At 43.9% G+C, this 12,763-nt stretch overlaps 1 protein-coding gene across 1 annotated transcript; it reads right to left on the reverse strand.

The window, feature by feature from the left end:
• Positions 1–3,808: 3,808 nt before the first annotated feature.
• Positions 3,809–12,299, reverse strand: LOC129862614 (zinc finger protein 319-like). The gene is made up of 2 exons (XM_055934445.1): positions 12,208–12,299; positions 3,809–9,237 (listed from the first exon to the last, which is right to left on the reverse strand). Exon 2 carries the CDS (start codon positions 8,948–8,950, stop codon positions 7,136–7,138), a length of 1,815 nt encoding a protein of 604 aa, XP_055790420.1. The 5' UTR covers positions 8,951–9,237; positions 12,208–12,299; the 3' UTR covers positions 3,809–7,135.
• Positions 12,300–12,763: the final 464 nt, after the last annotated feature.

The following is a 12,763-nucleotide window of genomic DNA, read 5'->3' on the forward strand; positions in this document are numbered from 1 at the left end:
CTCTTCATTATTTCTCTTCATACAACAAGGATTAAAAAGGATTTGCCAGTAGATTGTTGACTTGATTCATGATGATGACTGCTAGCTAAGATTTTGAAAGTATGATGTTGACGTGCTCAGTCCAATCAAAGCTACTGTAGATAATGATATAATGTGATTTGACGTCATTTTATCTATGGCCAATGACCTTGCTTGGGCACTTGTAATGTAACTCTATGGCAGCACCCAAGGGGCTTGAATTTTCGAGGTCTACCCTTAAACTTGGCAGTGACATACTGTCCCCACGAGTGACAGAACACTGAGCTAATCATGGCGCAACTAGAGAACATTACCAACACCTACCCTCCGTATTTTCCGCTGGCTGCCCCACCACAGAAAACACTGAGCTAGGCTCAAACACCTGCATTACTCAAGAATGAAGAATATAGAATGTTTTTTTTTTTAAATAGCTAAAAATGTGGGGCTCAAAACCCTGACTGACGGGTCGCCACTGCGTGTGCGATAACTACTGGTATGTTGGTTATCACATGGAAAAAGCTATTGTAACAGTGTTACCCACTGTTTATGCTAATATGGTGATGCAGTTTTTCTGGACAGTGAGTGACTTTGAAATAGGCAAAAGCAAAGGAAATATATTAGCTACAAAACAATGCCGCATGTCAGTAGTCTCCTCAACATCAGATAGAGAACGGTCTGGAATTGACCAATGTGAACTCTTTCTAGACAAAGCCGTTCAATCAAGAGCGTCCTATAGGCAGAGCGCTTTTGACACACCCCGTCCTTTTGACACACCCACTACTCCCGAGACCAGTCCCGGACACAGCTACCTATACCTGTATTCCTTGGGCAGGAGCAAGAAAAGGCAGAAAGCACAAGTGGCCCGTCTGCAATTTGAATTTGATTGGTTGATGGGAAAGAAAGGGCGGAGACACAAGGCACCTTTACAGAGAGGAAGAGGGCACACGAGAGGAATAACTCGGCCAGAAATCTGTTTTCATATGGAGGTCAATGTGAGGGTCGAATTTGGTCAACAAAAAACGTAATGGTTTACCTGCTACGTGAGGTGTATTTGAATAGAAGTTTCGTAATGCTTAAGTTGTTACAAATGTACTGATATAAGTAGGACACGTGACATCCCGACAACTATGAGAAAAAACACTATATCGTTGTTGTCTCGAGATATCTATGCATATTCATGACATGGGGCTAGTAGCATAGCATATATCTCCATTGAATACAGACGGTTGACGTCAACACCCCTCATCGAATATTCAAAAAATATTAACGAGACGTATCCACCAATCCAAAGAGAGGAATAGGCAGGAGCATAACAGCCCACCATTCTGCTCTGTGTACAACCAATCCAGTTGTTACATGCTGACTAGACCGGGCACGTGCATGCGTCCATCCACACCAGACGCAATCAGGACACGCAGGTTGAAACATCAAAACGAACACGGAACCAACTATATTAATTTGGGGACAGGTCAAAACACATGAAACATTCAAAGTCATTTAACTAGCTTGCGGTTGCTAGCTATTTTTTATTGGGATATACACATTGGCTTGTTATTTTACCTGAAATGTACAAGGTCCTTTTATGTGGATATTTGTAGAATTTTTACCCATTTTGAGAAACAAAATCGTGTGTTCTCTTCTCCGACAATTAATATACAGATAAAAGGGGAAACCTAGTTAGTTTCCAGTAATCACACCTCCCTCAGTCTTCTTCTGTGGACTTTTTATGGCAGTTGGCAACCAACTTTAAGATGCATTACCACCACCAACTGGACGGGAGTGTGAACTTCAGTTTATCTTTCAATCACACACACGTGGGTATATGCTCCTAAAAACTAATAAGGAGATCTAGTTCTATTTTAGCGCCTGGCCATGCAGACGCTCGTTGACGCCCACGAGCAGTTTGGATGAAATGATTGAATAACATGTACATTTATTTTTTGCAACACTAGCGCACGCAACGAGGATGGTGTAGTCAGCGTGTTAGGGTGGAGACATGAGTATCTCGTCATTATATCCAAATCTCTGACCTTTACCATTTGTGCAGACAGAACCCTAAACAGGAAACTGTGAGGCCAGTTGAAAGACTTCCACGTACCCTACATGCTGCAATACATCACAGCTAAGGCCTCTCGTAGCCAGCCAGCTGTATTGCGGTGGCTTCTGTACTGCTTATGAATTTGTGATGTGTAATGTGTTATGAAACCCTTAAGTGATACCCATCCCATCCATACAGATGGCTCTGAAGACACCAAGAGTTGGAACAAGCTGAAGTCAGCTGCAAGAGCGGGGGTATTGTCGGACGGGGCCACAGTGTCTCCCGACCCCTCCTGTCTCAGCCTCCAGTATTTATGCTGCAATAGTTTATGTGCCGGGGGGCTAGGGTCAGTCTGTTATATCTGGAGTATTTCTGTCTTATCTGGTGTCCTGTGTTAATTTAAGTATGCTCTCTCTAATTCTCTCTCTTTCTTTCTCTCTCTCAGAGGACCTGAGCCCTACGACCATGCCTCAGGACTACCTGGCCTGATGACTCCTTGCTGTCCCCAGTCCACCTGGTCGTGCTGCTGCTCCAGTTTCAACTGTTCTGCCTGCGGCTATGGAACCCTGACCTAATCACCGGACGTGATACCTGTCCCAGACCTGCTGTTTTCAACTCTCTAGAGACAGCAAGAGCGGTAGAGTTACTCTGAATGATCAGCTATGAAAAGCCAACTGACATTTACTCCTGTTGCACCCTCTACAACCACTGTGATTATTATTATTTGACCCTGCTGGTCATCTATGAACATCTTGGCCATGTTCTGTTATAATCTCCACCCGGCACAGCCAAGAGGACTGGCCACCCCTCATAGCCTGGATCCTCTCTAGGTTTCTTCCTAGGTTCTGGCCTTTCTAAGGAGTTTTTCCCAGCGACTGTGCTTCTACACCTGCATTGCTTGCTGTTTGGGGTTTTAGGCTAGGTTTCTGTACAGCACTTTGTGACCTCAGCTGATGTAAGAAGGGCTTTATAAAGAAATTTGATTGATGATTGAAGAGCGGGACCAGTTTATGCCCGGTGAACATGATTCCTAATACTTTATTCAATAATCCAAAGCAGCCCAAAACCAGTCATAAATCCATCACTCTTTTGTAAACTGAGATAAAACCACATATACATACAGCTGTTTTTTTGTTTAACTTGCAGTATATGGAACATGTTTGTAAAATGGTTGAACAATCATGCATCAAGCCACTATTAACCAGAACATGTGTTATATTTCTGTACTACATTATCAATGGTAAGTGCAGTCTTAATACCGTGTGGCATAAAGGACAGGTCATAACCTGCATTTAAACAAGCATTATAGACCCTATTACAAATTAGAACATTTTGTGATTTTAGTGAATGTACCTAATCTACATACTTAAAAAAAAATACCGGTCAGTTCCCTCTGCAATTAAACACGCATAACACACCCCCTTTATAAATGAAAAAAGTTTATTTGTTAGTGCTGTGTGTATTGAATGCTACATACAGATATCTTAGCATGAATGTACACATACTGTACGTTGTCACGTAATTCTTTTTTTTTTACTACGTCATTCACAAACTACAATTTGAAAAAAGCTATAAGAGGAATAAGTACTATCTGAAGCACTAATAGCTGGGACAGATTACAGGAACTAACACAGCAAGCATGCACCGAACAGAGAAAACAGGGCAACAGGCAGGGGCTAACTGTTCTGCACTACACCACATCAAAAGTCATGTCAATCATATTCCTAATGACCCTTCCATCAAACACCCCCCCCCCCCCCCCCCCCCTACATCCCAAAGGCCCTGTTAACTCCTTCCAAGAATATAGATATTTATATAGATTTTAAACAATGTTTATATAAATGTGGTATTAATAAACTGAAAGAAAAAAAAACGTATACAGTACTTTTACAAAAATAATAAATTCCTAACTGCTCTTTTATGTTGTCTTAATGCCAGATGAAAGACATGAACACATTTAACAAAAGACAGACAAAGACAAATGACACCAAATGTTAGCCTACATCAGATGCCAATGGAGAAAACAAAACAGAGTACAAGGAACAGATCAACAACATGGAGGCAGTCAGATCTGGAGTAGAATGGGTTTCTAATTAACCCTGACCCCAGATTAAGGCCAAACAGTCTTAACTGAATCTATTTATAAAAAGAACCTTCCTCAAAATGATCATTACCTTCTCCCATCATAAAACACTGTCAATACTGCACTCAAACCACAAATCCACCACCAAATGGGACAAAACATGACCACTTGAAATGCTTCACTTGCAAAACATGTTTTAAAAAACACCTGCGCACACCAAAAACCCAAATTGAGATCAATTTGAGCCATACTGAATTTGACTTAAGTCTACTACTTAGACTAGAGGGGAAATCCATAATTTTTGCAATTAAGCTGTAGCAACCCGTTTTGGTAAGGATGCTAGCTTTTTTTTATTTTTTTTAAAGGCTACAAAAACCAGAAGTTAGCATGACCTGCACAAATATACTGCAGATAAGTTTCTCTGACATAAATTGGGTTAACTAAAACTACAGACCTGCCCAAATTCTACCCCAAATGTATGTATTATACAATCCACTTCACAGCCAGGATTCCATTTTCACAGACATGATTCAACAATCATTCATCATAAAAACTCAAAAGGAGCACGAGGGGGTCAGAATCCTTGTAGGGCTTACAGACAGAATGTTCTCCTTGGAAACTTGCGACATATCATAACTATGACTTTAAAGAAGAAAAAATACATTTCAGTCCCCATATGATAAAAAAATAGTAACATACAAAACAGCCAATGCAGTTTTAGAAACAGACAGTGGAGCTGGTAACCATACATACTGTACTATATACACACGCAGTAAGAGGAAGCTTGATCAGGTTTTACACGTTTTCAGCATAGAGTCTACACTGATCTCGGTAGGAATATCAACTGTATATTAGTGTGAAATATAGATTTCTATACAATTTCTATATAGCAGTGAGATGAAACTTCAGCTGGTTAATCTCCACACCTTTGGGATTCTGGTGCAGTACAATGGTGTTTTGATACAAACATATACTTCCAAATACACTCACAAGCATATGTAATATTTCACAATAGCACAATAAACCCTCATGTTTAAAAAAACAACAAAAAACAAACACACTAATAGTTGTGGAGTTGATACTTATACATAAAACGCTTAAAAATACTAAAGCACAAAGGGTAAAGAGGTGTCTGATTTTAGTGTATATACATACACTGCTACTACAGTGATATGAGGTTGTGGAAAAGTAACCAATACACAATAATCTCGACCCACTACCCACCCAACAAAAACATTTTATATCAGCGTTGATACAGCGTAATTGATTCCTAAATTTAAAAAAAAGCAAGAAGCCATCAGCAGACTGTAGCAACGGCTGAAACGTAGCAATAATTCAAGTCTATCCTGGGTAAGAGTATGGAACATTGCTGCATGCAGCAACTCTGTAGATGGGTTCTAGAGTGACAACCACTTTTGGCAAGAGAAGAGTTCTGGGTCATGGTGCAACCCTTAACACTTACAGACCTGTCGAGCAGGTTGAGGGGAACTTGTCCACATTCCCTTTCCTATACAAGTCTACAAGGTAACTTATGTACAAATACAAAGCTTTTCATAGACAGAAATGTAGGCTAATGTGGTGATGTACATTTCTTTCCTTCTTGGGCAGTTGATTCAAGAAGGATAGAGGAGAAGGTAATTGACCTGGGCCCAGTTTCCCAGAAAGCAGTGGAACTTAGGCTTCTGAGTGTTTTAACGATTCATCTTTCCTACAATGGCCGAAGTCATAACGTGTTACGCAAAACACCACACAGAGAGAACAGTCGCTAAGTGCATCGTTGGAGCATGTGTCGATACTGATAGGATCGAAACAGAAGTATTTCACAATACTGACTACGGATGAGCTCCTAGAGAGATATTATTACCTACCGCTGCAAATATTGAGGCGGCTTATTCTAATGCTTATCCAATAAAAATGCCCCCCCCCCAAAAAAAACCCCCACTGATTTGGCATATCGCTGCACACGTTAGGCTACACATCATGAAATACAGTATACTGAGACAAATGAGACAGTAGTGTGCAGCTAGCAAAATAGAACTGAATTTACTGAACATTAAATGTATTTCAATATGGTTAAAATAGGACTATAGCCTACTGTATGTATATTTGAATGCAGTAATCTCAGTTTTCATTTGAAGCATCTTTTTATACGTTGCTTGTTTGTATCAATTGCAAAGATATTGGCAACTTTGCATTTGTAGTCAACTTTGTTCACAGAGATGGATAAACCATGTGATTCTAAGTTTAGTGGAGATCTTCTGTATATAAAGTGACGCGGGAAGACGAAAAATGCATTTAACGACGCACTTCGCTGTTCTACGAGTGGTCTGAGGAGTTAGATTACGAGCGTTTTCAAGTGCAACGTCAATAACGATGGTTTTGGGAAACAGCTCAGAGATTGAACGATGCTCCTACAAAAAGTTCTAACGATTAACTTAGCCTTAAGATGCTTTTCGGAAACTGGGCCCTGGACTAGAACATCAACCCTAGGGTTTGAAGTGAAAGACATATCCTTGATGGTTTCTTCGCCTCTGTCCTTCAGATGGTAGCCCTAAAGCAGTGACACTTGGCAGTACAATGACAAGCTGTGACTTCCATTTTTATGAGACAATGATAATTTGTATGGGATTTTGGGGGTAGGGGGGGACTGATAACAGTTTCAGATGGGAAGTGAGGTTAGGGATTCTATATGCTGGGGGCAAATTAGGGCTAGCCAGGGACATTTGCTATGAACTGGAAAATAAGGGAGGGGCGTGACTGTATGCAAGTTGGCACAGAGTAACCTACCATCGGGTAACTCCCTCCTTCAGATGTGTGCTGGACTGTGTGCTCCTGCAAGGCTCCCAGGTCTCCAAAGCATTTGAACTGGGCATCTCTGGAAAGCACCAGAGTGTGCACTCCAGAGATGCCCAGTTCAAGTGTGTTAAGCTGGGTGCTGCAAATTAATGGTAGACAGGGACGTTTGCTATGAACTTGTACAGAATGGAGGGGCATAACTATATGCAAGGTGGCACAGGGTAACCCCCTCCTTCAGCTGTGTGCTGGACTGTGTGCTCCTGCAAAGCTCCCAGGTCTCCAAAGCGCTCTCCACACCAAACACACTTGAACTGGGCATCTCTGGAATGCACACTCTGATGCTTGGCCAGGTGCTCCCGTTGCTTGAAGCCTTTGTCACAGCTAGCACACTTGTAGGGCTTCTCCCCGGTGTGGACGCGCCTGTGCCGATTCAGGTCAGACGAGTACTTGAAGCGCTTCTCGCAGTCGGGGCACTTGAGGGGCTTCTCTCGGGACGGGTCGCAGCGGTGCTGCACAAACTCTGAGGATGACAGGAAGCGGCGGTCACAAAGGGAGCACTTCAGGGGCTTCTCTTGACAGTGTGAGTTCTGATGTCGCTGCAGTGTCGAACTCTTTTTGTATCCCTTGCCGCACACGTCACATTTGTAGGGCTTGTCTGTGTCCCTAGATGAAGCGGACGACTCACCGCACTTGTGGCGCAGCAGCTCTCCTGACTGACTGAATTCCTTCTGGCAGGACGCGCACTTGAACAGGTTCTCCATGCCATGGACGTGCTGGTGGTACAGCAGATGGGATGGCTGCAGGAAGCCTTTGTCGCAAAGGTTGCATTTGAAAGGGCGGTCAGAAGGGTTTTTGTGTGTGCGCCTGTGGCGCACCAGGGCATACTGCTGTTTGAAACTCATCTGGCACTCCTCACAGTGGAAGGGACGCTCCTCAGAGTGAGTGCGCTCATGCTGCCGCAGGTCTGATGGACGCTTGAAGCCCTTTCCACAGGTGGCACAGCGGAAGGGGCGTGCCCCTTGTGGGTGGCATGGATGATGCAGCAGTTCAGAAGACTCCTTGAAGTGCAGTTCACACAGGTTGCACTTGAACAGGTGCTCTCCGGAATGCGCGTACATGTGGCGCACCAGGTGGGAGCGGTGCTTGAAGCTCTTGTCACACACAGCACACTTGTATGGGCGCTCAGAGCTGTGGGTGCGCTGGTGATGGGCCAGGTGAGAGGACTGGCTGAAGCTCTTGTCACAGGTGTCACACTTGAAGGGCTTCTCTCCGGTGTGCACACGCTCGTGACGGGCCAGCTCTGACAGGTGCCTGAAGCCCTTCTGGCAGACAGAGCACTTGTAGGGCCTGTCACGGGCCGATGGAAATGTAATTGAGGAAGAGGACCCCACTGTCGCACTCCCACTGGAGGAGGCTCCATCAGCAGACGGCTGCTGAGGGTTGGTGGCAGAGGAGCTGGGCGTGGTGTTTCCAGAGGAGCCAGGTCGGTAGGTCTTCTCACAAATGGAGCACTTCATGGGGTTGGTGCTGTTGTGTGAGGTGTGGTGCTGTGCCAGCGAAGTGAGGAGGGAGAAGCCCATCTTACACACACCACACACAAAGGGCTTCTGTTCTACCTGCACACACTGGTGCTCCAGCAGATCAGTGGCCTGGTGGAAGATCTTCATGCACTGGGTGCATTGGAAGGAGCGGTCCTGGCTCACCATACACTGGTGCTCATGTGGGTTGGCCAGGTGGGAGATGTCGTGGCCGCATGCCCCACACTTGTGGCCGCCCTCGCCCCCTACCTGCAGAGAAGGCTGCTGTACCTGGGCAGGGTGCTGCTGCTGCTGCTGCCCATGCTGCTGGCTGTGCTGCTGGCCATGCTGGTGCTGCTGCTGCGACTGCTGCAGAGCAGGGTCAGGCTGCAGGACGATACCGTAGACGGCACAGCCCAACGCGTTCTCCGCCCCTGGTGGTATGGTGTGCACCACCGGAGGAGGAGCAACAGCGTGCTGCTGCCACGCCTCGGACATCCTGGCTCTCGTGTAGGGATTCAGTTTTATATTGTACTGGGTCTTTTTATGAAGAAAAATCAAAGGTACATTGATCGGTGGATGGGGTGGAAAATCTCAGTAACTTAGTCTGCCATGTCAGTGACGAATATGAGCACGTAGAAGATATGACACAGGGCTTGTTTCTAGGATGCAATAGATTGTGTCTGAAAATAATGTGCAGAGGAATAACACCTGCTGCAAAGACATTTAAATTTAGAAAAAATAAAATACACCGTCTCCACGCGTCTTCAGTCCTCTTCTGATAACTGCAGAAAAAGGAAACAATTATTATTCAACTATTCATTACTACAGTGTGTGGTATGGCTTCCTAGAAGATGTGCAAAATCTCAGTTTCACAGACTTCCCCTGAGACAACAGAAGAATTATCAGAGCCCAAAAGTATAGACTTCAGAGGAAGCAGGTCAGAAGACAGCACTGCTACGACTATATGGGCAATTCCACGTAACAGAGTGAGGCTGGCACTCACTTTTTCACTTTAAAATGCATGCCAAGCAACAACAAAAAATGTATCGTCAAGATGAACAAACAGACTCCCGAGTGACGCAGTGGTCTAAGAAACGGCATCGCAGTGCCAGAGAAGTCACTACAGGCCCGGGTTCGTTCCTGGGCTGTATCACAACCGGCCGTGATCACGAGTCCCATAGGGCGGTGCACAATTGGCCCAGCATCGTCCGAGCTAGGGGAGGGTTTGGCCATCATTGTAAATAAGAATTTGTTCTTAACTGACTTGCCTAGTTAAATATGTAGAAGTCTACTTTTAACAATTGCCACTGAAAATGTGACTAAAACACATTTACTTGAAGAACAGTGCACACAATACCCCACAAAAATGTTTTGCAAAAAAACAGAAATAGCAAAATGTCTGAATAATTATTTAAACAAGCTAAGAGAATAAAAATGGAGCTCTGATGCATCCTGTTTCCATTGATCATCCTTGAGATGTTTGTACAACTTGATTGGAGTCCATCGGAGGTAAATTCAATTGATTGGACATGATTTGGAAAGGCCTAGACCTGTCTATATATAAAGGTCCCAGGGTTAACAGTGCATGTCAGAGCAAAAACCAAGCCATGCGGTTGAAGGAATTGTCTGTACAGTTCCGAGACAGGATTGTGTCGAGGAACAGATCTTGGGAAAGGTACCAAAGAAAGTGTAGCATTGAAAGAACACACTGGCCTCCATCATTCTAAAATGGAACAAATATGGAACCACCAAGACTCTTCCAAGAGCTGGTCGCCACCGGGCAAACTGAGCAATCGGGGGAGTAGAGCCTTGGTCAGGGAGGTGACCAAGAACCCGATGGTCCCTCTGGCAGAGCTCCAGAGTTCCTCTGTGGAGATGGGAGAACCTTCCAGAAGGACAACCATCTCTGCGGCACTCCACCAATCAGGCCTGTATGGAGTGGCCAGACGGAAGCCACTCCTCAGTAAAAGGCACATGACAGCCCGCTTGGAGTTTGCCAAAAGGCACCTAAAGGACTTAGACCACGAGAAACAAGATTCTCTGGTCTGATTAAACCAAGATTGAACTCTTTGGACTGAAAGCCAAGCGTCACGTCTGGAGGAAACCTGGCACCATCCATACGGGAAAGGTGAACAGAGCAAAGCACAGAGAGATCTTTGATGAAAACCTGCTCCAGAGCACTCAGGACCTCAGAATGGTGTGAAGGTTCACCTGCCAACAAGACAAAGATCCTAAGCACACAGCCAAGACAATGTAGGAGTGCCTTCGGAACAAATATCTGAATGTCTTTGAGTGGCCCAGCCAGAGCCCGCACTTGAACCCTCTGGAGAGATCTGAAAATAGCTGTGCAGTGATGCTCCCCATCCAACCTGACAGAATTTGAGAGGATCTGCAGAGAAGAATGGGAGAAAGTCCACAAATACAGTTGTGCCAAGCTTGTACCCAAGAAGACTTGAGGCTGTAATCACTGCCAAAGGTGTTTCAACAAAGTACTGAGTAAAGGGTCTGAATACTTATGTAAATGTGATTACCCTTTTCAATTTGTAATACATTTGCAAAAATGTCTAAAAACCTGTTTTTGTTATGTCATTATGGGGCATTGTGTGTAGATTGATTAGGAAAAAACTATTTCATCAATTTTAGAATAAGGCTGTGACGGAACAAAATGTGGAAAAAGTCAAGGGGTCTGAATACTTTCCGAATGCAACTGTATGTAGGTTTTTGGTAACAGAATGAATAGACACTAGGCAATATTTAAGGTAAATAATTTGTGTCAAACTAAATGTTAATATTAATTGGCATGGGCCTTTACTTGAACATTAATGTGTTGTATTTCTAATCCTTTTTAAGACTTTTTCCTAGTATATGTTTTTTAAGACCCCTTTTCTATCTGTGTGACCAAAGCTTTTGCTTATTCCTAACTACATTTTTAGGATGGAAAATGGTTGAAAAACGTATCTATGTCTCCATTTCCCCAAAACATACTCTTAGCTTTCGTTTAACACCAAATTTGATATGCTCCTATAAACTTCACATGTTGGTGCTCATGGGTTTTACACGGAAATGACCCTATCCATCCATCAGATTAAAGCTCTAGAAGGATAGGCTACATCAATCCCGTTTACCTGCCTAATGATCCATCACTACAAACACACTAAAAGATATCCAAACAAATACCCTCATTTCAGACGTATTATAAGGAGGCAGACAATATCTAAACCGGTGCGTCCGAGTACCAGTCTATTTTTTCAACATTCTATCTGGTCAGCAGAACATCACTACCCTTTTCAGAATGTGTCAATCATATTGGTTTGGGGTGATCAACGATCTGTCTGTGTTGGCAGGCTTTCGGTGACGACTATTTGACCCATCCGTTTCTCTGCCATCCCATTTGAAGAAATCCTTCACCCCCATCCCCCCATGATTACAGTATTGGTTGTATGCAAATCCAAATCATCCACAGCGTGAACACAATCAATACGCATCCATTGGGGGTGTTAGCGCAGTAACGTAAACCTAGCTAACTACGCCATTTGCCACAAAAGGGAGAAAAGTATACGGCCCATCATTTTATAGTGGCGGGCGACAGTGTGTCTCAGATTGCAGCAGCATAAATCTGTATGGCGAGGTAGCTAGTCAGCATTTGCTAATGCTGGGCTAGGAAAATATTTGGCTATTGACGTCGTTAGCTAACTGATCTACAGAAGCAGGACACTTGTGACATATTGAGGACAGTATTCCTGGTAACATACCTTTAACGTTTCACTGAAAGTTATTTGTAGCGTCTGGTAATTTTGCCAGAAATGACAAATTATTCGTAGGCCGTACAATATATTCCTTCATCTCCGCAGCCTCGTTCTGTCGAAGCTCTGGCGCGGCGGGTTTTCCACAAGATCCACACCAGGGCCGACGAATTCAGAGCTTTTGTGTCGTTCGAAATGACCGCACTACATTTCTAATATTCTATTTAGCCCAGAGGGGTAACTTAGTTAACACCCTGTCAATGTGTGATAACTAGGCCAAGGCCATTCTCCTACCGTTTAAAAAGGCGAGAATATTTGGAATAAAACGTTAGCTAGCTAACTGGCTAGCCTCAGAGATCCTGCCCAGGCACGGGAACATGAATGATCCAAGTTTTAATTGGCATGCTCACAACATATACCCGGAACCTGCAACGAATAGCGTTTATCTTTCGTCATTGAGTATAACTATGCATTACAGTAATACAGTTGTGAATTTTCACAAATAATGTTATTTGATTTTAAGTAAGGGTGTGTGGCTGCCTTGCTATGCTATCTAGAAGATCAT

The sequence above is a fragment of the Salvelinus fontinalis genome, chromosome 9 (genome assembly GCF_029448725.1).
Source record: "Salvelinus fontinalis isolate EN_2023a chromosome 9, ASM2944872v1, whole genome shotgun sequence".
Classification (NCBI taxonomy): Eukaryota; Metazoa; Chordata; class Actinopteri; order Salmoniformes; family Salmonidae; genus Salvelinus; species Salvelinus fontinalis.